This window comes from Panthera leo, chromosome D3, assembly GCF_018350215.1.
Source record: "Panthera leo isolate Ple1 chromosome D3, P.leo_Ple1_pat1.1, whole genome shotgun sequence".
Lineage (NCBI taxonomy): Eukaryota > Metazoa > Chordata > Mammalia > Carnivora > Felidae > Panthera > Panthera leo.
In genome coordinates, this window is record NC_056690.1 from 26,470,638 (window position 1) to 26,492,605 (window position 21,968).

The following is a 21,968-nucleotide window of genomic DNA, read 5'->3' on the forward strand; positions in this document are numbered from 1 at the left end:
AAGAAAGCTCTTTATATGTCCAAATACCCTTTGCCGGTTACACATGTTGTAAATTTCCCTGCCCAGTATGTAGTGTGTCTTCCCTTTATGCTTTGATAAACAGAAGTTGATTACTTTAATATAGTCAAATGTATCATTTTTTTTCCTCGCAATTTGTGCCTTTGTGACTTATGCCGGAAATTCTTCCCTTTGGAGTCAGATGATATGGGTTTGAATCTCAGTACTCTGCATGCTAGTTGTGTGGTCTTGGGGAGATACTTAATATCCCAGAGCCTCAGTCTCCTCCTCTGTAAAATGGGGACAAGGACAGTATGTCCCCACAGGCTTATTTTGAGGGGTTATTTGTAAACCCTTTATCTGAGGTTATTTTGTAAAGCACTTAGCACAGTGTCAGGCACATCATAATCCGCCCCATCAACACACGTCACCCCACAGAGGGGACCCCACACAGAAGGGACAGGGTACCTTGCTCTCTAGGAGGTCCGCATTCTGCCGCAGTTCATTCCGTGACTTCTCTGATTTTTCTAGCTTCTGTCTCAGCATTGTGAGTTCCTCCTATAAAAGCAAACACCTTGACAGAAGCCATCCTGGATCAGAGGCAGGGCTTCCGCATGTGTTAAGAGTCCCGGGGGAACAGAGCGAGGGATTCTGCCAGCCTCTCTGTGACGATGCCCAGATGCTAAGTTCCCACAAGGGACTTTTTCTTTCCCCATTTCGGAATATCAGCGTCTCTGCTCGTGCAAGTCTGGGGCCACCGGGCTTGCATGAGCATCCCAGTCAAGGGGTGGAACGCAGATCCTCAGAATGAGTCCATTACTCGACCCAAGACTGCGTATGCCTGAGCAGGATGGGGAGCTTGGCCCTTCCTCCTCCCCAAGGCCACCACTCTGCCAGTGGCTCTGCGTTACGCTTTTGGTACTGTCGTTAGGCGCAGCCTAAATGCCCCCCCTCCCCCACAGCAGACCCCTGGGATGAACTATGGGATGCGCACAAAAAAAGGAGTAGGAGGCTGTCACGGGAAGAGATTCAGGAAGACCTCTGTGCAAAGCCATTGTGTGCATGTGTGCGAAGTGGCTAATTTTGCAAGAATAGACAACAGCCAGGATAAACCAGAAACCAATCAAAACGGTTTCCCTGCAGAAGGCGGGCGCCACCGGGGTGGAAGGGACAGTCAGCACCTCTCGGAGAGGTAAGAATTTAAAAGGCTCAAGATGCCACCACCACGTCTCCCTGGGACGACCAGCATCATGGTCAGTGCTCGTGTGCCCCTGGGTAGTGATGGGGTATCTGACCGGCACCCACAGGCCCGGTGTAGAGCTGGACGTGGGATGGAGGGTGGTCTGTGTCTGTGTTAATGACAGCAGAGAGGTATCTGGAAGGCGGCAGCAAGGCTGCCGAGCAGAGCGTTTCTGCATCACGAATCCGCGGAGTGGAGGCACTGAGTCCGGAAGCAAGCGTTACTATGGGGGTGTGAGGACGGGGCCACCCCGCGTCTTGCCTGCCACATGGACCGACCTCCTTGGCGTGGAGCTGCTCATCCCCAATGGTGGCACTCAGCAGGGGCCGGAGGGAACCGAGGAGCCGCCACCAGGACCAGTCCTTGACCGCCAGGAACACAGCCACGTTCTTCTGGATGCACCGCGCAGCCAGGCGGCGAATCTGCGGGGAAAGGAAACCAGAAACTTGAGGGGTCCTTCCCAACCCGGTAAAGGCGAAGGAAAGAGAGCAAAGGGGGTGGGAAAGCGGTTGGAAAAAGCGAGTTCCATATCTTAACGGAAGAGGTTGGGTAACTCACACATTTAAAAAGCTTCTTTGCTGGGGGATGGGGGGGAGGGGAAAGTGGGTGATGGGCAGAGAGGAGGGCACCTGTTGGGACGAGCACTGGGTGTTGTATGGAAACCAATTCAACAATAAATTATATTTAATATAAAAGATAAGAAAGAAGCTTCTTTGCAATGGTATTGTAATGGCATTGTCTGGTGACGGCCAGTAGCTGCCCATGTGAGCACAGCGTCACGTGAAGACTTGTCCAATCACTAGGCTGTGCCCCTGAAACTGTCACATTGTGTCAACTGTACTCAAAAAAAAAGCAAATGCACACTTTTTTTTTTTAATTAAAAATATTTTTTGAGAGCTTTTCATGGAATCGGGCTCTGGGCCTCAGACATTATACCACAACGTAATCTTGCATGACCGAAGAAGAAGGAGAAGCGGAGGAGGAGGGAATAGGGTCACCTCTCGTAAGGGCATCAGACGCAAAATCACCGTGAAAGACAAAAAATAAATAAATAAACGATCCTTGAAAATCCCTGAAATTGCCCGCAAGATCCAAAGGCCATGATTGTGTTGCGGGTTGATATTTAGGGGACAGGTATCACTTTAAGTGTTATTTAAATACGAACCCCATGCTGCTCAAGCCTGAGTGAGCGCTTAATAAAGCACCAGTGCTGGGCCCCACCCCCCAGAGGGTCTGATTCAGGAAGTTGGGGTGGGGCCGGAGAATTTGCACGGCTAACAAGAGCCCAGTTGGCGTGGATGCTGTTGGTCTGGGGACCATACTTTGAGAACCACCGGTACAGATGGGGAAACTGAGCCACAGAGACGCCCCTCCCCCCAACCCCGGTCACCTGCTCAATATCACACAGCTTCCCAGTGGTGGGGTTGGGATTTGAAACCCCACAAGTCTGGATGCAGACAGAATCCAGGGCGTTAATGAACCTGTCTTCTAAATCATTCTGAGGCATAAGCTACTGGAAGGCAGTGGGCCAGTGGGGTTGCCCACAATATTTTAATTATTAACGTTCTCGCCTTTTTCTGCTTTTGCCAAGTGCGTGTACTTGAATTTACGAATTCGCATCTACTGGGGGCACATGTAATGAGAACCCATGCTAGTGGTAGGACTTAATAATGAGGATCTGGAGGTAACGGGAGCTGGCATTTGTTGAACAATGTGCCAGTCTGGGGCACGGACTAGACTCGGCACGCATGACCTCATTTCACCTTGACCCAGCTCCTAAGGGGTGGGTCTCCACTGTTTGTCTCCAGAGCTGTGCTCTATAATGTGATGCTCAGGGGAACCATGCACACATTTCTCTACTGCACAAGCTACAGGGAAGAAATGCAGTCTCCAGGGTGGTTCAGGACTGCGGACTCTGAGCTGCCCCTTCAGTCCCAAAAGCCTCAATGGCCAGGTCCTATCATGTCCTGTCTGCTGGCCCATGGCAGCCAAGTTTTCCAGAGATGAAACAGGTTGAAACCATAACGGACCCGGGAGGGCTTGGATTCCCCCATGATACCTAGATCAAGTCTGACATCGTTGGTCATTTGATGTCAACGTCCTAGAAACAATCATCACATCTTGCAAAGCGTCACTTTAAAGTCCTCCCATTCGGGGTGAGCCTATGGACCGACAGCACTGGCACCATCGTGGGAGACCTGAAGACCACCACCCCTCCCCCGCCCCATGCTCACCCCGGACCCACTGGATCTGGAACCGCATGTGGAAATATCCCACAGGGTTTCATGCCCAAGCGTGAGTGTGCGAAGCGCGAGGTTACCGCGCCCAGATCAGCTCGGATGCTGCTTTTCTGGGATATCACACCTCTGCAGGAGTGACGAGGCTCGCTGGGTGCCATACCTTCAGCTTCTTGAATTCCTGCCGGGACAGAAAGCCCTTACAAGCCGCCTGGAATAAAATGATGCTGTGAGACACCAGCTTCTCCCGCTGCTTCTCAAGCTTGGAGACCACGCCTGCCTTGAGGAAAACCTGAAGGGACAAAAGGTGACCGGTGACTCCTGTGCGGCTGAATCAGATGGTCTGAAGAGAGAGGGGGTTGCCACTCAACCCAGTTTTCTTGCGCCCCTCCCCCGCCGAGATATTTGTTAGCAGCTGCCTGCGACTGAGGGTCTAAGTTGTCAAAACAGGGGTCCCCGGGTGGCTCAGTCGGTCGGGCATCCTTTTGGCTCAGGTCATGATCTCGCACTCTGTGAGTTCGAGCCCCGTGTCAGGCTCTGCGCTGACAGCTCGGAGCCTGGAGCCTGCTTCGGATTCTGTGTCTCCCTCTCTCTCTGCCCCTCCCCCGCTCATGCTCTGTCTCTCTCAAAAATAAAACAAAAACATAAATTGTCAAAACATCTCATCTCCTCTCGAGTCCTCTTTTCCTTCTTCTGGCCCTTGGGTGCTCAGAGCACGGTCCCCAGGAGTGGCATTGTCACCACCGGGGAGCTTGTTAGAAATGCTGAATCCGTGGAGTTAGTGGCAGGCCTGCGATTGTACGTTCTTTCTGATAAGTGCCGCTGGCCCCCTGAGAGAAGCAGTGCCCTGGAAATATTCAGTCCTGCCTTATAAGGAGGGCCGGAGAATGTGGAGGGAGTGAGGGTGGCCCTCCTCGGCCAGGGGAGGAGGGGGTCAGGCTGGTGCCACCCACAGAAGGTGGTCAGGCATCCTAACGGAAAAGAGCTTGCGGTCCACGATTTCCAGGCCTCTGCTCATCCATAATGGATGGAGGCCTTCCACAGCAAAGTGATCAATGCCTCCTTGACACCCCGCAGGGCCGCCTTCAATATACTGCAGGGCACACAGAAGGATTTTCTGAGAACCTAACGCTTTGGGGCCAGGCCTGCTCTGCCCACCTGGTAGGGTGGTTACTGTCAGTCTTACCTCCCCGGAGTCAAAGGAAAGATGCCCTAGCAGCTTGGGACTTGAGTCGGTGACAGGGGCAGGGGGCACTTTTCAGATGCCCACGTCACGCTAATGTCTATGACCAGCCTGCCGTGTTTCTCTGCCAAACGTGGCTTCTCACCCCAAAGATGTGCAATTTTCTAGGGGCACTGGATGGCTGCATCTTAGTGATATTATCAAGTAATTGGGGACGTTATCAATCAGTGTTGCAGATCGGAACCAACCACTTTACCTGATACGTGCAGGTAAAGTACTGAATGTACATCATCCTGTAGGGTAGTTATTGCGATCCCCCCATTTTATGGAAGGAAAGACTAAGGCTGACAATGGCATTTCCCCATGACCCTCCCCTAGCAAGCGGAAACAGCAGAAATGTTTCCCTCCGTCTGACTCCAGACCAGACTATAGTTATCACTGAATACAATTAACATTTGCATGGCATCTAGATTTTTCAAAGCTCTTTCTCCTCTGTCCCATTATAATAAAAACAACCTTATGAGGAATCTATTGGCCCAGGGAGATTATGTAATTGACTCAAGTTCACCCAGCCGGCGATCAACAAAGCCAAGTTCACCTCCAGCACCCATTCTCAACGTCAACACAAGGCTTCGTTTCTTCATTGGCTATCGTACAAACGCCTGAAGTTTGGGGTTGAATTGCAATTTGATTCCAGGTGCACAAAGGGTCTCAATCGATTGTCCATTCCCTTAAACCTATTTGCTGTAATGGCAGCCACCCCGCCCGTCCCACAGAGAGCCCTTCCTCAAGGCGAGGATGAGAATCTGCACGCCCAATTGGTGCCAACTCTGTTTTGCAACCTTCCCTGGCTTTACAGGACACTTCCTATCAGCCAGAGCCACCGAGACAATTAGCCTCACTGAAATAAAGACACGACTGACTCATTACCTATCAGATTGTCTCAATAATGACTGTATTAATTTCACAAGCTAGTGAGTCCCAAAAGCTGCTATAAAAAAAAATCAATGATCAAAATGATGACAGCCCTAGTTCGTATATTACAAAAGGCGGCGGGTGCTTCCAAAACCACTATTGATTAAGTATGAAGCTTTCATTAAAAAGATAATTGGAAGCGACCATACACACAATGGGAATAAGTCATCGGCTCTGCAGAATCTTATCTTGATTTTTTTTTCCCTTTAAAGAGCATATTGCCAACCAGAAGGCCAACTGCATGTGGGATTCCACCTTTTTCATAAATGTCATGGCCCTCAGCACAGGCCTCGATAAGGCACCAGGGGCTGAGAATCACAAAGAAAAATCTAAATTATTCGCCTTTCGTGGGTCCAGCGGCTTATCAGACGCAAGCAGAGTGTAACATCTCAACATCCTCACATTTAAGGAAATCTACGGGGGCCACCGCGATGCAAACTGTTTTTCCTCTAAGAACACTGAAGACCAAGGTTCAAAATTCTGATATGGCAGAAGCTCCCATATCTGGGACTGCTGAGGAATCAGCTCTTGTCCTAGTAATTTTCCAGATTAGAGGGGTTTCCTTCTTGAAACATTCAAATCTTATCCTATTTGATAAGCGTCTTGTCCCAGTGACAAACGCATTCAACACGTAGATGACAACTGACTGCTTTCCCACAGCCAACCTGGGGGGTGGGGAGCAGTGGCTCCATTTTACAGATGAGGGAACAGAGGCTCAGAGAGGCTAAATCAGTCCCTAGAGATTCATAATTAGAAAGCGGGGGAGCAGAGGGGCAGGTGGGTGGCCCAGGCAGTCAAGTGTCCGACTCTCGGTTTCAGCTCAGGTCATGATCTCATGGTTCGTGAGTTTAAGCCCAGCATCAGGCTCTGTGCTTGGGATTCTCTGTCAGCCCATTCCCCACCAGTGCTCTCTCTTCTCTCTCAAAATAAATACATATTTGAAAAGAAAAAAGAAGTGCCCAGTCCTGCCGTGCCTCCTCTGCCCTGAAAGATTGCAGGATAGCCTAGCTTCCAAAGGATACGCTGACTTTAATTTGCTCTCAACTGCTGTTTTAACGAACACCAAGCATTACTTGAGACCAACAGTGTTGGTTTTGTTTGTAATTGGGATGTTTCGGCTTCTAAATCTCTTGCCCTCACTCTGTGAAAGTATGTACAAAGACTCCTCTTGCCTCTGTTTTCTTCCTTGCTCTACTATAGCGGCCGGGCTTATAGAGACTGATTTTTGTATTCATGAAATAATGGAGTCATTATCTAGACCAGTGGTTGTCAAACTTGAACATGTGCCGGAGTCCCGGGGAGGGTTTGCTGCAACCCAGACTTCTGGGTCCTATCCCCAGAGTTTCAGATTCACTAGGTCTACGCTGGGGGTAGCTGAATGTTTATGCTTCTAGCAAGCTCTCAGGGGATCCTGCGGGTGTAGAGACTGTATTTTGAGAACGGCTGGTCTACGTGGATGAAGTTCTTGGAGCTGAAGGACAAGGCCTCTGAATCTGGACCATACTGACGTGTGTGTAAAGAGTGTTTGTTCGACTTCCACCAATCAGCAGCAGAACGCACAGCGTATGAAGAGTGTGGGATCCAGGGCCATACGGGCTTTCACTGGAGCTGTAACTGGTCTTCTAGATAAGCGTAAGGCCTTGAAAGGGGGCTTACTTCCCAGAGGTGCACCTTCCCCGCCTGGAAAGAAGGGATTTACTAATTATCTCCCAGGAGCTTTTGAGGGAAAAGAGGAACAGTGTGTGAAGCAGAAGCCCAGGAACTGACAGGTTCCTTCCTTCTACTGGAAAGGTCTGCGAAGTCCCAGTCGCTGCCAACTCCCGGTGGAATGAATCAGGTTGAGATGCCGGTAGACTAAGAGGCTTGCGTGTCTATGGGGCAATGACTATATGAAAACCCGTGAGCTCGCCAAGGCAGGTGTAACGGGACACGCTACTCAGGGGCCCCAGAGTGACTAATGGCCAATGATGCCACCATGGTGGGTTTCTGGAGAACCGGGGCCCTTCCCCAGCACCTCGCGCCTGGAGGTGGCAGGAGATCGACAAAGGTTTATTGGTTGATGTTAGTCAATCAGGGGATGAGGGTGGGAGGGCAATTTTCCCTTTGGTCAGTTTTCTCCCCAGTTTCTGTTTCTATACTTTGCCATTCTCCCTGCCTGCCGCATGGTCCTTGAGTTTACTTCCCAAAGCAGAGCCCATGGGACACTAGCTCCAGGAGCTGGTAAGGGATCTTCCACAAACACGGCTCCCCTTGGGAAGCCGTAAATACAATATTTTCCCGCTTGAAAACTTGGAGGCTGTACAGGCACATCAGGACTCTGTGAACCTCTTCTCTAAATGTTGAAGCGTTATTGGAAAAGCCTTGGGCTCAACACCAGTTTGAAGAAAGTTATTTCCCTCAACGTTAATGTCATGTGCCTTCTCGCGGAGCCCTAACTTTTCACTTACTGCTGCTAATCAGCCGGGACTATTTGCCGGGGTACTGTCGGTTGCCAAGTAAAAGTTAACCAGGCTCCAGGCGAAGGTGAGTGCTTCTTCTTGGCTTTTACGGCAGCTCTTTCTAAGGCTCGGAAATCCCTGCTGAGGTCCAGGATGTGAACTCTTCCAGACTGCTGAGGTCCCTGGGAGTGTAACCTCTAACAAATGATATTCCCCAATGTTGTTGCCTCCCACATAATACCACTTTATCTTCCTGGCCTTGTAAGATGGGCAGGGCAGAAAGTCGCTAGCCCTGTCTTCAGTTGGGTGAAAAGGAGGCCCACACAGGTAGCGGATGATGCAGTAGGACCAGAATCAGGGTTCACCTGGGTCCCTGATGGGATGAGCAGAGTGACATAAAAAGGAAGCTGTACTCACCTGGCTGTGCCCAACAACCACCGCCTTCTTCTCCAGATCCAGGGTCTGTAGGAGCTCGTCCACAGCCTGGGGAGAAAAGTTAGATGGACAGAATGAGGCAGGCTCCCAAAGCGGGAGTCAGGTTGGCTGGAAGGCTGGTGCCTTGGGAAAGAGGATGGCTCCACGTGTCTTTGAGTCTGAGCAACTGAGCCCCACCTTACCCGGGCGAGGACAAAAGATGAGCATGTATTGAGTGCCTACTGTATGCCATCCACTCCCATGCTGGGACCCCATGGATACCATCTCCTGGCATCTCCCTAGCAACCCAAGGTGGGTCCTCATACTACTGTGCCCGCGTACAGAGGAAAAAAGCCAAAGACACAAGAATAAATGAAGGATGTGTCTGCTATGGAAGACGGTATGGCCGTTCCTCTAAAAACTAAACCTCGAGGGGCACCTGGGGGGGCTCAGCTGGTTAAGCGTCTGACTTCAGCTCAGGTCATGATCTCATGGCTCGTGAGTTTGATCCCCGCGTTGGGTTCTATGCTGACAGCTCGGAGCCTGGAGCCTGCTTCAGATTCTGTGTGTCCCTCTCTCTCTATCTCTCTATCCCTCCCCTTCTCGTGCTCTCTCTCTCTCTCTCTCTCTCAAAAATAAATAATACACATTAAAATTTTTTTTTAATTAAACCTAGAATTATAGTGGGATCCAACAATTCCCCTTCTGAGTATATACCCAAGAAGAGTGAAAACAGGGACTTGAACAGATACACCCGCGTTCATGGCAGAGTTATGCACAACAGCCAAAAGGTGAAAGTAACCCAGTGTCCGTCCACAAGCGAATGGATTCACACAACATGGGATATACACCCAATGGGGTATTAATCAGCTTTAAATGGGAAGGAGATTCTGTCACCTGCTGCAACATGGATGAACCCCGAGGGCAGGATGCTAACTGAAATAAGCCAGTCAAACAAAGACAGATGATCCCATTTACACGAGGTGCCTAGCTAATCAAGCTCATGGAGACAGAAAGTAGAATGCTGGTGCCACGGGCTGGGGAGGGAGAGTGGGGAGTTAGTGTTTACTGGGGACAGAGTTCCAGTCTTGCGAGATGAGGTATCATGGAGGTGGACCGCGGTGCTGGGTGCACAACACTGTGAATGTACCTGATACCCCCGAACTGCACATTTCAAAATAGTTAAAATGACACATTTCATGTTATGTAAATTTTACCACAATTTTTAAAACACGAAGGCAGGGGCGCCTGGGTGGCTCGGTCGGTTAAGCATCCTATTTCGGCTCAGGTCACGATCTCGCGGTTTGTGGGTTCGAGCCCCGCGTCAGGCTCTGTGCTGACAGCTCAGAGTCTGCTCGGGATTCTCGCTCCCTCTCTCTCTGCCCACCCCCACTTGCTCACGCGCATGGTCTCTCTCTCTCTCTCAAAATAAATAAATAAATTTTTAAAAATGATGGGGCGCCGGATGGCTCAGCCGGGTGAGCGTCCGACTCTTGGTTTCAGCTCAGGGCGTGATCTCTCAGTTTTGTGAGTTCAAGTCCCACGTCGGGCTCTGCGCTGACGGCACGGAGAGCGCCTGGCATTCTCTCTCTCCTTCTCTCCCTGCGCCTCCCCCACTCACGCTGTCTCCATCTCTCTCAAAATAAATAAATAAGTAAACTTAAAAAATTAAAAAAAAAAAACACGGAGGCATTTCCCCAAGGTTATAAGTCACATGCGGGCAGAGCCAGATTGGAATCAAGGTCAGTAGACCCACATGGCAACCTCAATGACATCACCCCTTCACACGCCCAGGGTGGCTCCAGAGGGACCCCAGGCCACTAGGAACTTCACGCGCTGTGTCACTGAGGCTGGCTGCGGCAGCCTCCCCAGCACTCTGTCCCTTCCTCGCTGTTCTTGCCCAAGACTCTGCCTCACGTTCACAGATATCAGCTGAATAAATGACATGGCTGTTAACCTCGCGTGCCTGACCTTGAGTCTGGGGGAAGCCTGCACTTCATCCTTTATTTCCCTCTGCTGCACCTGGTACCGGTCTATGCATACAGCAGGAGCTCAATGAATACGATGGCTGAGTGAGCAAACAAACAAGGGATCCCGCAGAGGTGGAAGGGGTATGGGACAGAGGGGGAAGGGCAGACCCACACAGGAGAAACAAATTCACCGCGGGAGATTTCCTGAATGTGGCATCGGCCACAGCACAGCCACTTAATGGGATTTTCCTTTGTCATCAAGGTCTGCGGGGTCTGAAACAACGCTGGGGGGAGATTTGTGCCCTCAGAAAAATGCGGGTCACACCTGGTTCCTTTGGGCCTCCAATTCCCCTCCCAGTCCACCTCCACACCACCCCTCATGGACCTTCCATTCGCTGAAAATCAGTCTATTTTCAGAACAAACTGTCAGGAAAGTAATTGCCACACTCAGGAAACAAAAGGTATTATGGGCCTGGTGTAATTTAGTAGATGAGTTTCAATTCCGTGCGTCGTCAGCATCACAGAAAATTTCCTAAGATGCTTAAAAAAAAAAAGCATATTAAAAGTCTGGTCCAAGACTATAATCTAGGAGCAATTTTCCTCCTCTGACCTCCTGGAAGAACATTCCATAATGCTCCTTCCAAAATTCAGTGGTTTCACTTATGACATGTTAGCCAAAAAGTGTTCCAAGGGAGCTATAGGCAGCAAAATGCATAAAAACCAATATATCCAAAACACAGCATCTTTCCTCTCTGCACAAGAGCAAAACAAAATAAAAATTGACTGAAAACAAGACAGATGGAGGAAAACTAAATGAAAGCTACAGCCAGTGAAATTCTGAAATTTTTCTAAGTTGACCTTGGACATAGCATCCAGAGTAGATGTTTGGGGAGGGGGAACACTCAGGACCTGTAGGGAGATCCACCTTGGCTGAGATCCTGGTTTTACCACTCATGAACTGTGCGACCTTGGACAAGCACTTTACTTGGAGCTCTGGGTTTCTCTTCAGAACGATGGGAAAGAAATGCTCACATCTGCTTCAGAAGATTCTGTGGCTGTTCCTGCAGTGAGCTCCATACCATATAGTAAGTGCTCAATAAACATGATGAGCTACTCCTAATGACCTTGAGCTAGTCCCACTGGCTCCGTCTTGGTCAAAACTTGGTAGAGGTCAAAACTATGGAACATAAACCAAGCTTCTATTTCTCGGGCACACCCAAACACTGCCAAAACACACACCCAGCCATCCAATATCCAAGGATTCTTGCCCGTACCCTCTCTTTCTTAGAGCCCTGTAGATGACAAAGCCAAGAAGATCAGGCCTAACAAAGACATTCTGTTCCACTGATCTCATTTTACAGGTAAGAAAGCTTACGTCCCAAGTGATAGAGCCCCCGAGTGGCTGCAGTCATTGAACAATGCTTCTGACCCTCATTTTCCTGCAATATGGCAATAAGGTTCCCTGCCTAGACCTTACGGTGTTGGGACAATTCATTGAGAATATGTGTAAAGGTCTTTGTAAGCGATGTTGCACTTAATTGCTGTTATTGCTGTTATTGTTATCGTAATGAGTATTACTCTCAGATGGAACTTTATGAAATGGGCACATATGTAGGTCAATTATCAGCAATTGCATTTGTTTCTACATAATGTAAATCATTGTCCAACAGCCAGTTGGTGGAAGACAGGGCAAGAATTCGGATTACTGTAACAAACCTCTTCCTGGTCCCACATCTTTCTGGAATCAGCTATCCCACCCTAATTGTTCAGATATTTGAGGTCTGCCCCTCCCCATATGGAATGCTGCGCACAGCGTTGGCCATCCTGTTCCGAGGAAACAGTTAAATGGTTTTCTCTTGTGCTTTTGAGTCTGAGCATGGCTCTCAGTGCTTTACACACACCTCATTTTATTTTCAAACGTCTGCGACAGGTACGACTTCATGCTCGTTTTACAGACAAGGAGAGCGAGGTCCAGTTGAATGAAATGACCCGCCAAAAATTACGCGCTAGGAAATGGTGGAGGGAGATACAACTCCAGGGAATCAGATTCTTGAGTTTGTTCTCGGCCCTCTGATGCTAGGATCCTGTCCAGCTCCACTACTCAGTGGCTGTGTGGCCTTGAGCAAGCCACACCTGCTCTCTGCTCCTCCATACCCTCTTCTAGGATATGGGGTAATCATGCCCATCCTTATCCTCCAAGGATGGAGTGGAGATTTAAGGTCACAAAGGTAGCATGTAGGCGTAAGATTTACAGAATGGTGGAGGAAGGAACTTGATAAATTCTCTGCCCCCCGCCCCACCAGAAAAAAATAGTGATAAAAATGGATACAATCTTCAAAAACAACAAGTTCCATACTCTGGAAATTGAGCAAGGGCATACAGCAGAGAAGCATTTGTGCAAGAGAAACTATTGAATCTCCGGTAAGAGCAGTCGGAGACTGTGACAATCTTGACCTGGGCTGCTCCGGTCCCCATCAAACTCTGGCAGTGTGGTAATCCCACCAGGAGGAGGCAAGCTGTGAAAACCAGTGACTTTGCTCCCAGAAGGGGCCCACTTACATGGAGGGACGTACGGGCAAGTCCCACACCCAGGATCGTTGTTAGAAACAGTGGTGATCTTGGCAGCAAGGAAATGGAGAAGGTCAGTGGCACAGCTAGCCTGATATTATCATCAGGATTGGGGCCGGAAATGGGCATTGACCAGCCAGAAACTTGACGAGGAGATACAGGGAATGGACAGTCATGTGGGCCTTGATAAGCCCCCACATACTCTTGGGCAATCTGGAGGGAAGCACACGTGCTCGAGGCTCCACGCAGGACATGAGACACTGACCGAGCCCTTAGCTATCTAGACGTCTCTATTCAAACATAAGGCCCGGGCGCCTGTGTGGCTCAATCGGTTAAGCGTCTGACTTTGGCTCAGGCCATGATTTCACAGCTCGGGGGTTCGAGCCCCGTGTGGGGCTCTGTGCTGACAGCTCAGAGCCTGGAGTCTGTTTCGGACTCTGGGTCTCCCTCTCTCTCTGCCCCTCCTCTGCTAGTACTCTTTCTCTTTCTCTCAAACATAAATTAAAAAAAAACTAAAACACTAATAAATAAATAAAGGTAAGGCCATATACATGGGCGGAACATCTATGAGAGGCCAAACAAAGAGTAAAATCTGTGGCACAAGTGTAAGTGTCCGATCACAGATGACATTTCCCAACCCGCATGTAGCTCCATTTGAATTAGGTAAAGGCTCGAAAATTCAAGGTGCTGTGCTGACCGCTAAGCCATGCTAACAAAGGGGAAACCCTTGAGAATCCAGGATTTATAATAAAGACAGGAATGAAAAACCCAAGTGGAGACATCAGTGATCTCTTACTGTGGGGGAGACAGACTATACATCTGGTCCAGATAAGTTACTAAATAATTGGGGGAAAGATTAGAATCTGGAGATTCTATGATATATTATCTATAGTGTCCAGTTTTCAGCAATACACACACACACACACACACACACACACACACACACACACACACAGGCATACAAAGAAACTGGAAAGTATGACGTACCCTCAAGGAAACGAACAAGCAAATCAGTCACTAGAAACCCTTTGTGGGCTTACGCGTGGACTTAACACACATAGTCAAGCAGCTATCACATTGCACACACAATGCTCACTGTCATGCCCGGCGCCTGCTATGTTTCAGTACGTAGTAATAAGTGGTGGGGGGTCTGAGGTTATGAGGCCCTCTTGGGCACTGCAGTGATAACGCACCCCTCGCCTCCACCCTTCTAGGCTCCTTGACTGCATGTGGGAGAAGCCCAGCTCATGCCCCCACTGACAGAGCCCCTCTGGGTCCTAGAATTTTGCAAAGAGCTCCCTCTTCAATGTTCAACAAGGATGTGGTCTCACATCTCAAACAGTCAGTGAGAGACTCCAGGAATAATGGAGACCCGCGGCTGGGAATTCTTCTCCAACTCGCTCCTAGGTGAGTGGTGTGGGGAAAAGCATCCCTGTGTGTGGAACTGAATGCTTACCCAGAGGACCACGTGGCTGCTGTGAGCATGGCACCTCCTCCCTGAAACCCACACCATGACCCAAAGGCCACCACGGCCCAATGGCTGCCATTTGTCGCATACCTGCCATGTGCCAAGCGCTTTGTTATGCCCTGTTACAGGTTGCCTGTGGTCGCGTAGCTATTGAATATCAAGGGGTGTGGATGAGTGGAAAGAGAGATGGCAGAAAGGAGGATTGGAATATAAGTCTGTCTGACTCTAACCCACATGCTTTCAGCCACTGAAGCTCTCCCTTAAGGGTGGGACTATGTCAGTGAGGTTTAACTCCATATGCTCAGAGCTGTAAATAGAATGCACGCACACACACACACACACACACACACACACACACACACACAATTGGGTTGGTCAACACTGAATGTAAAACGTGTACAATTATTAAAGCAGTAAACCTGAACTGGAGGAAAACACTGAAGGGAGGAAGAAAAGGATGGTAAATACATTGCGGAGGCTAAGGCCACGGGAACCCCTGAATCATGAGTCAGCACACTGCGAGTGGACAGCTCCCCCTCCCAGCCGTGGGCTCCTAGGGGCCCCTCCCCGGCGGGAAGGGGCTCGGACAGATTCACGGGTGACTGGGGGTATCCACAAGGGTCTGAGATGGAACAAGAGGGGCCTTCAAGAAGATAGATTGACATCCCTTGATTGTGTTCTTCAGATCGAGTCCCCAGGGACAGAGACTTTGTTGGCTCAAATCAATCAGCGCTGTAGGCACTGTGTGAAGAGGGCAGGCCCTAGGGTTTCCTCTCATCGATCGGAGAGACTTGGCAAGTCCTGCCTGAGCAGCAGAGAGATTGAAGAGACCAGAATCTGAGACATGGCCAAGGTGAGCAGACCTGCCTGAAATTCCACCATTATAGTCACTCTGGGTGGGCTTCATTGCAGGTGCATGCACAGTCTTAGCCAGACGGGATAAGCGGGGACAGAAGAACAGGACCCAGTTGATCAGAGCTGGGGACGGGGTTATTCTGGAGACCGGAGCACTGCCTGAGTGTCTAGAAGGGACAGGAGCGTCTTGAACAGCTGGCGATGGGCGTGAGGATACTGCTCCCTGGGGAGGACCACGGAAGGACAAAGCGGACTGGACTTCCTTCGTGATCTTGCTTAAGCCAGTTCAAGTAACGAAGGTCGGCTTTCCATGCCACACCCCTGCCAATGACTTCTCAGTTGACCGTCACCGACCGCCTGTTAAAGCCCAGACTCTCTTGTTCTGCCAACAGTGACCCGTGGCCTGGCCTCTGGCAACATCCTCAGCCCCTGTTCATGACGCTTGGCATCTTTTGTGCTCCAGCCACACTAAACTACCCATGCAACCTCGTCACTGATCTCTGCATGTGCTGTACCCAGCATGGGTTGCCCTTCGCTCTTTCTCTCACCTAATTCCTCCAAATTGTCCCATAGGGTTCAATTCAATCGTCACCTCCTCTGAGGTGTCTTCCATGAATGCTACACTCTCACCCCAAATGTTTTAGTGAGGTGTTCCCTGGGGTGTCCCAAAGCCATCTCTCTGTATGGAAATTGCCTGAATGAGCCTTTCCCTCACCCAGCGAGACTGTCTTCTGTCCATCCCTGTATCTCTGGCACCCAGCACAGAGCCTGGTGCAAAGCAGCCACTTGGTCAAAGCTGGATGGAATCAAGGATAATGACTTTAAATTAACATCATGGAAGGCACATTCGGTACAGAAATTCACCAGATACCTTGCCTATCCTCGCAACGCTCCCGTTCAATGAGGGATCAATCATGCTACTCCATGCCGCTGAACTCTGTGCTTAAGAACGGTTAAGTTGATAAATGTTAGGCTGGGTATATTCCACCACAATGAATAGCACAAAAGCCCTGCGTGCAGAATCCGAGAGCCTGAGTTCGAATCCCAGCTCCACCAGAACCTGGCTGGGCAGCGACGGCCTCAGTCGCCTCCGCTATAAAATGGGGCTAATTCCCAGAGTGGGAAGGCTTTATCTTTTGAGGTCCGTTCCCAGTGAAGGATCTGTAACTTTTTCACATCGTGCCTGCTCTGTGATCAGAGTTGGCACATAAAAGGCACAAAGTATCCAGCGGGTGCCCACCTAATGAGTGCACCTCATTAGGAAAGACGGCACCCTTGGGTCAACGAGAGGCACATATTAGGCACACAGGGGACTTCATCAAGGCCCGGCTTACACCCTGACAATCAATTCTCTCTGCTGCCATCTAGTGTCTCATGACCATATTGACCTTCTCTGGCTGTGAAACTCGTCTTCTTAAATCCTGAGGTCTTAACTGCTTTGCACACAGAGGCTGACAGTTGGGCCACCCAAGCACGTGTTCATGTATAATTCATGGTGTATCACGTTGCCTGGCAAATGAATATTTATCAGCTTTTTCATAAGAGGCAGGATGGTGTTTCCTTTTGTTGCTACCAAAATTCTATGCTGTAGCAAATGAAATTTGTGAGCAAATAAAAAGAGAATAAGAAGGAGCGAAAACTCCCAGCCAAGTCCATTCCACTTGTAATTTTCCATTTTCCGAGGCCCTCCAGCATGTGTATGGAGGTGGTTTCAGTTTGGCTACAGGAGAGAACTGCTGAGTCGTCCAGAATAGAATCGTCCCATATGCTGTACCTATTGCCCCCGCAGAAAACTCCCCCACACCCCACTTCTGTGCTGTTTTCGATGGCAGACGAGCCCCAGACCCTTTCCGTGGCTCCCCTCCAGATGCTGTGAACAGAGATCAAGTTTGGGGTGAGCCAGGATAAGGAACCCCGAATGAAGACTGGTCCAGACTGGACGGTGGCATCGAGCCAGGCAGTCTCATGACTTCCAGACTGGGCTGCCACCAAGGGAGAGGATGCCCCTGCAGCAGCATACGAGCTGGGTCTGATGCCCCCTCCCCTCCCCGTGGTGGGTGAGGAGGGCTACGTAGAAGGTACTGCCCTGTCTGCAGCAGGTGACCTGTGCCCTGGTCCTCACTGCAGAGAAGAGCCAAGAAGGGGCCTAAGAACTGTGACTTTGTTTACCCTTCTTTCCTCATGACTTCCTGATTGAAGATCCCCGTGCTAATGATCTCGGACACGCACGGGCACACTCGCCTGGAGGCGGAGTCTCAACGCGGTTGTGAACATGGAGTCTGGGTGGCTTATGAGAGGATGCTGATACGCAAACTGATGCTAACGTTGATGACAGTAGTTTACATACACGGAGCCCTCACTCTGAAGCTGGCTCTGCGTCAAGCACGTGAACTCCACTATTGCGTGTGATCCTCAAACACCTTCTGCAGGTGGCCACTGTTGTCGTGCCCACCTCACAGATGCCATAACCGAGGCAGAAAGATGATGTCGCTTGCTTACATGCACACGGCCCCAGCTAGGAGTCACCTGCAGGTTTGTTTGACTCTGGAGCCGTGCTTTCTTGACTGCCCTCCCTGGAAGCCAGAAACTCAGGTTCAAGGACAAAACCCACAACAACACTTGGCTGTGTGGCCTCAGGGGAATCCATTCATCTGTCTGAGAAAATCACTTTCTCATCTGCAAAAAAGGATACAATAGCGCTCACTTTGCAGGGCTACTGGGAGGATGCGGGGCTTTACAGATTCTAAAGGGCTCTGTAACCGTTGATAGGCCAGTGGCCATTCTCAGTGGAAATATTTATTGATGGTTTGACACTGGGGTAAAGACAGGTCCCAGCCACAGGGGTATAGGAGTTTATGGTGGAAGTGCAGACAGGAGACACACAGGAGCAGAAATACAAGGTTAGGCATTTGTTTTCATTCATTCATTCATTCATTCATTCATGCATTCATCCAACAATGGACTGAGCCCTTGCTAAGACCCAGAAAACGCATAGGACATGTAAATCATTTCAGACAAGGGAAGTGCTACACACACATTAGAACAGGATGATATCACGAGGCTAAGCTCTGAGCCGGCATCTGAAAAGCAAGATGACACTAGCCACACAAAACACTGAGGGAAGTGTGCTCCAGGCAGCGAGAACAGCCAGTGCAAAGGCCCTGAGGTGGTGTTCACGGCGATTCCCTAAGAAGTATGGGCTCTGGTATAAAACACGTCCTGAATATTGGGGACCGTGAAGCTCTCCTTTCATGGACTACTCTGGGAACAGTGCCAGTGCTGAGTTGGAACTCCTTTTGAAAATGATGGCTTCGCATCTTTCTAGGGGCCCTCCTAGTGGCACATGCCCTCATTCTTTTCCTGCAGTCCATCATGCAGGGCTTCAGGAGGCCATTCCTAAGTGACAGGGCAGGGGGGGCAGTCGGGAGCAGAGGTCTGAGACAAACCTCACACCACCCTCGGGGTGCCTGGGTGGCTCAGTCAGTTAAGTGCTCGACTCGGTTTTGGCTCAGGCCATGATCCCACGGTTCGTGGGCTCGAGCCCCACTTCAGGCTCTGTGCTAACAGTGTGGAGCCTGCTTGAGATTCTCTCTCTCTCCCTCTCTCTCTCTCTCTGCCCCTCCCCTGTGTGTGCTCTCCCTCTCAAAATAAATAAATAAACTTAAAAAAAAAAAAAGCTCACTCGGCCCTCATCTTTGCCCCCAGGGCCCGGGCCTCAGATGCCCACGGGTCCAGATGCCCCCTCCCCGCCTCCCCCACTGCCCCACATACCTTCCTCTCATCTATGCCCTCGGAGGCCGACGTGAGCTTCTTCATGAGGACAGGGTCCAGCACCTGGAATCTCCGGCGGAATTGAGCGAGCCCCACATGGTCAGCATAGCCTGGGGGTGGGGTAGGGAGCAAGCAGAACATGGAGTCCAGGTGAGAAGGGCAGCCCGGGGCCTGGATTCACAGGCAGCCCCTGCCCTGCTCTCAGCCTTGCGGCTCATTTGCTGGGCAAACTCCCTTCTGGGGCGTCAGTTTCCCCATTTGTTAAGAGATCGAATTCAATCAGCATTTCTCAAATATGTTCCCTAGAACACAAACCCTATAAAGTGCTCCACTGAAGGGCGCCTGGGGGGTTGGTTCTGTTGGTTAAGTGTCTGAATCTTGTTTTCATGCTCAGGACTTGATCGCACGACCCATGTCTGCCTCTGCTCTGACAGCACGGATGCTGCTTGAGATTCTCTCTCCCTCTCTCTTCTTCCCCTTCCCCACTCATGCTCTCTCTCTCTCTCTCTCTCTCTCTCAAAGTAAATAAATAAACTTTTTTTAAAAAGTGTTCCACTGAATCCTCCCAGGGCTCCTGGGTGGCTTAGTCGGTTGAGCATCTGACTTCAGCTCAGGTCACGATCTCACAGGTCAGGAGTTCAAGTCCCGCGTCGGGCTCTGTGCTGACAGCTTAGAGCCTGGAGCCTGCTTCGGATTCTGTGTCTCCCTCTCTCTCTGCCCCTCCCCTGTTCACATTCTGTCTGTCTGTCTCTCAAAAATATATAAACATTGGGGCGTCTGGGTGGCTTAGTTGGTTAAGCATCTGACTTCATCTCACGGTTTGTGGGTTCGAGCCCCGCATCAGGCTCTGTGCTGACAGCTCAGAGCCTGGAGCCTGCTTCTGATTCTGTGTCTCCCTCTCTCTCTGCCCCTCCCCCATTCACACTCTGTCTCTCTTTCTTTCAAAAATAAATAAACATTAAAAAAATTTAAAAAAAATATATATAAAACATTTTCCACTGAACATATGGAAAAGCAGCACTGTGATCTGCCCTCTGGGTCACATTGTGGGCCAGGATCAATGCCCAAGGCTCCGTGAACCACCGCAGGAAGATATGGGATCGGTTTCGCTTAGAACCTGTTTGACCACAGGGGGAAAAAATGTTTTTTGGTCCAATACTTACGCCCACCCCACTTGTGGGAAATGCTGCATTGAGTATTTTCGAAGGGTTTTTTTTTTTTAAATCTAACATGCAGGATGGACACAGGAGTACCCCTCTGTGTGGAAACTCCCGAGAGTTTGCTAGAAAGTTCTCTGGAAAGCTCCCGAGAGAAGGTGACATTACAGGCGGCCTCTGCAGGAGCCATAAGAGTTTGTCACAGGATTGGGTGTGGAAGGGGTGTCTGGGCAGAGGGAGCCAGAGAGGGGTGACCCAAGGCTGGCTCCTCGGTCATAGCAGAAACCAGCATTTGCTGAGCACAAGACACTAGATTAACAACTTCCTTGTGTTATAGGCACTCAGGGGGCCTCTATCATTATACCCATTTTATAGATGTGGAGAATGAGGCTCAAAGAGTTCAAGTCACCTAGCCCAAAGCAGCATGGATAGTAACTCTCCCATCTGGGATTCAGACCCGGACAGAGACTATAACTAATCCAGGGGGCAGTAGCCAATAGTGAGGTCAAAGATGAGCAGGGACCAGATCCCAGAGGGACTTGAAGTCAAATTGCAGGCCTCAAGGTTTGGACTTCGTCCTGAAGACAAGGGGCACGGTGGACCCTTGGTTGCCTCAAAAAGACCCCTTCACTGGCCAGATGAGTGAAGGTCTGGTGAAATCTGACTCCACTTTGAGACTCCACAAATGCACGAACCACGAAGAAGGGTGATGATGGTAGGTACATGTGATGAATCCAGGGTGCCTTCCTGGGGGAAGAGGATGTGTCAGGCCAGGTTCCCAGGATGCTGACTGCGCAGAGATACGAGGTTACACGCGTGCCCTTTCGGGACAGAATGATCTGGGTTCACATCCCATTTCTGCCCTTATCAAGTGACCCCATCTCTTTGAGATTCAAGTTCTTCGTTTGTCAGGTGAGGATAACAAGTTCTGGGCAAGGGGTCACTCTAAGGATTGAAACAGATGACTGACAGAGTAACAGATACTAACACGGATTGATGCTGCTCTCTGGCACCTGAGCTATTAAGGCAGAGGAAAGAGGGACATGATCTAGCAACTTGCCTGCTGTTGGCCACAGTCAAGGGCAGGCCAGCCGCCTCCGGGGCCTGAGCCACGCCCACCAAGCTGTACAATATGTAAGGTTTAATGAGCATTTACTATATGCCAGGCGCTGTGCTGAGGGCTTGGTAAGACTGATGTCAATTAGTGGGGCGCCTGGGTGGCTCAGTCAGTTGGGCGGCCGACTTCAGCTCAGGTCCTGATCTCGCAGTCTGTGGGTTCGAGCCCCGCATCGGGCTTTGTGCTGACAGCTCAGAGCCTGCAGCCTGCTTCCCATTCTGTGTCTCCCTCTCTCTCTGCCCCTTTCCTGCTTGTTCTCAGTCTCTTTCTCAAATAATAAACATTAAGAAAAAAAAAAAGAATGACGTCAGTTAGTATGTATAATGACACAATGCCAGCACGTCATAAGTACTCAATATCCTGCATACATTTGTGTGTATTATGTGTGCACGCGTATGCATGCATGAATTATATGTGCATGAATTCGAAATCATAAATATTTGACATGTGTATGCATCCATGTGTGCATGCAAATATTTCTTCTAGGGTGTAAGAGACACAGAAGCCAGTTTGAGCAGAAAAAAAAAAAAAAAAAAAAGAGGAAATGACCAAGCCTGGGAGGCAGAAACTGAACGGTT

At 50.0% G+C, this 21,968-nt stretch overlaps 1 protein-coding gene across 1 annotated transcript in view; it reads right to left on the bottom strand.

Annotated features, from left to right (window-relative positions):
* The window catches only part of MYO18B (myosin XVIIIB), a 241,854-nt gene that overhangs the window by 146,421 nt on the left and 73,465 nt on the right, over positions 1-21,968 (bottom strand). The window contains exons 20-24 of the mRNA XM_042909670.1: positions 19,117-19,226; positions 8,488-8,553; positions 3,638-3,766; positions 1,516-1,659; positions 466-555 (exon numbers count right to left, since the gene is read on the bottom strand). Coding sequence (XP_042765604.1) covers positions 466-555; positions 1,516-1,659; positions 3,638-3,766; positions 8,488-8,553; positions 19,117-19,226 — 539 coding nt within the window. The remainder of the gene's footprint in view (positions 1-465; positions 556-1,515; positions 1,660-3,637; positions 3,767-8,487; positions 8,554-19,116; positions 19,227-21,968) is intronic.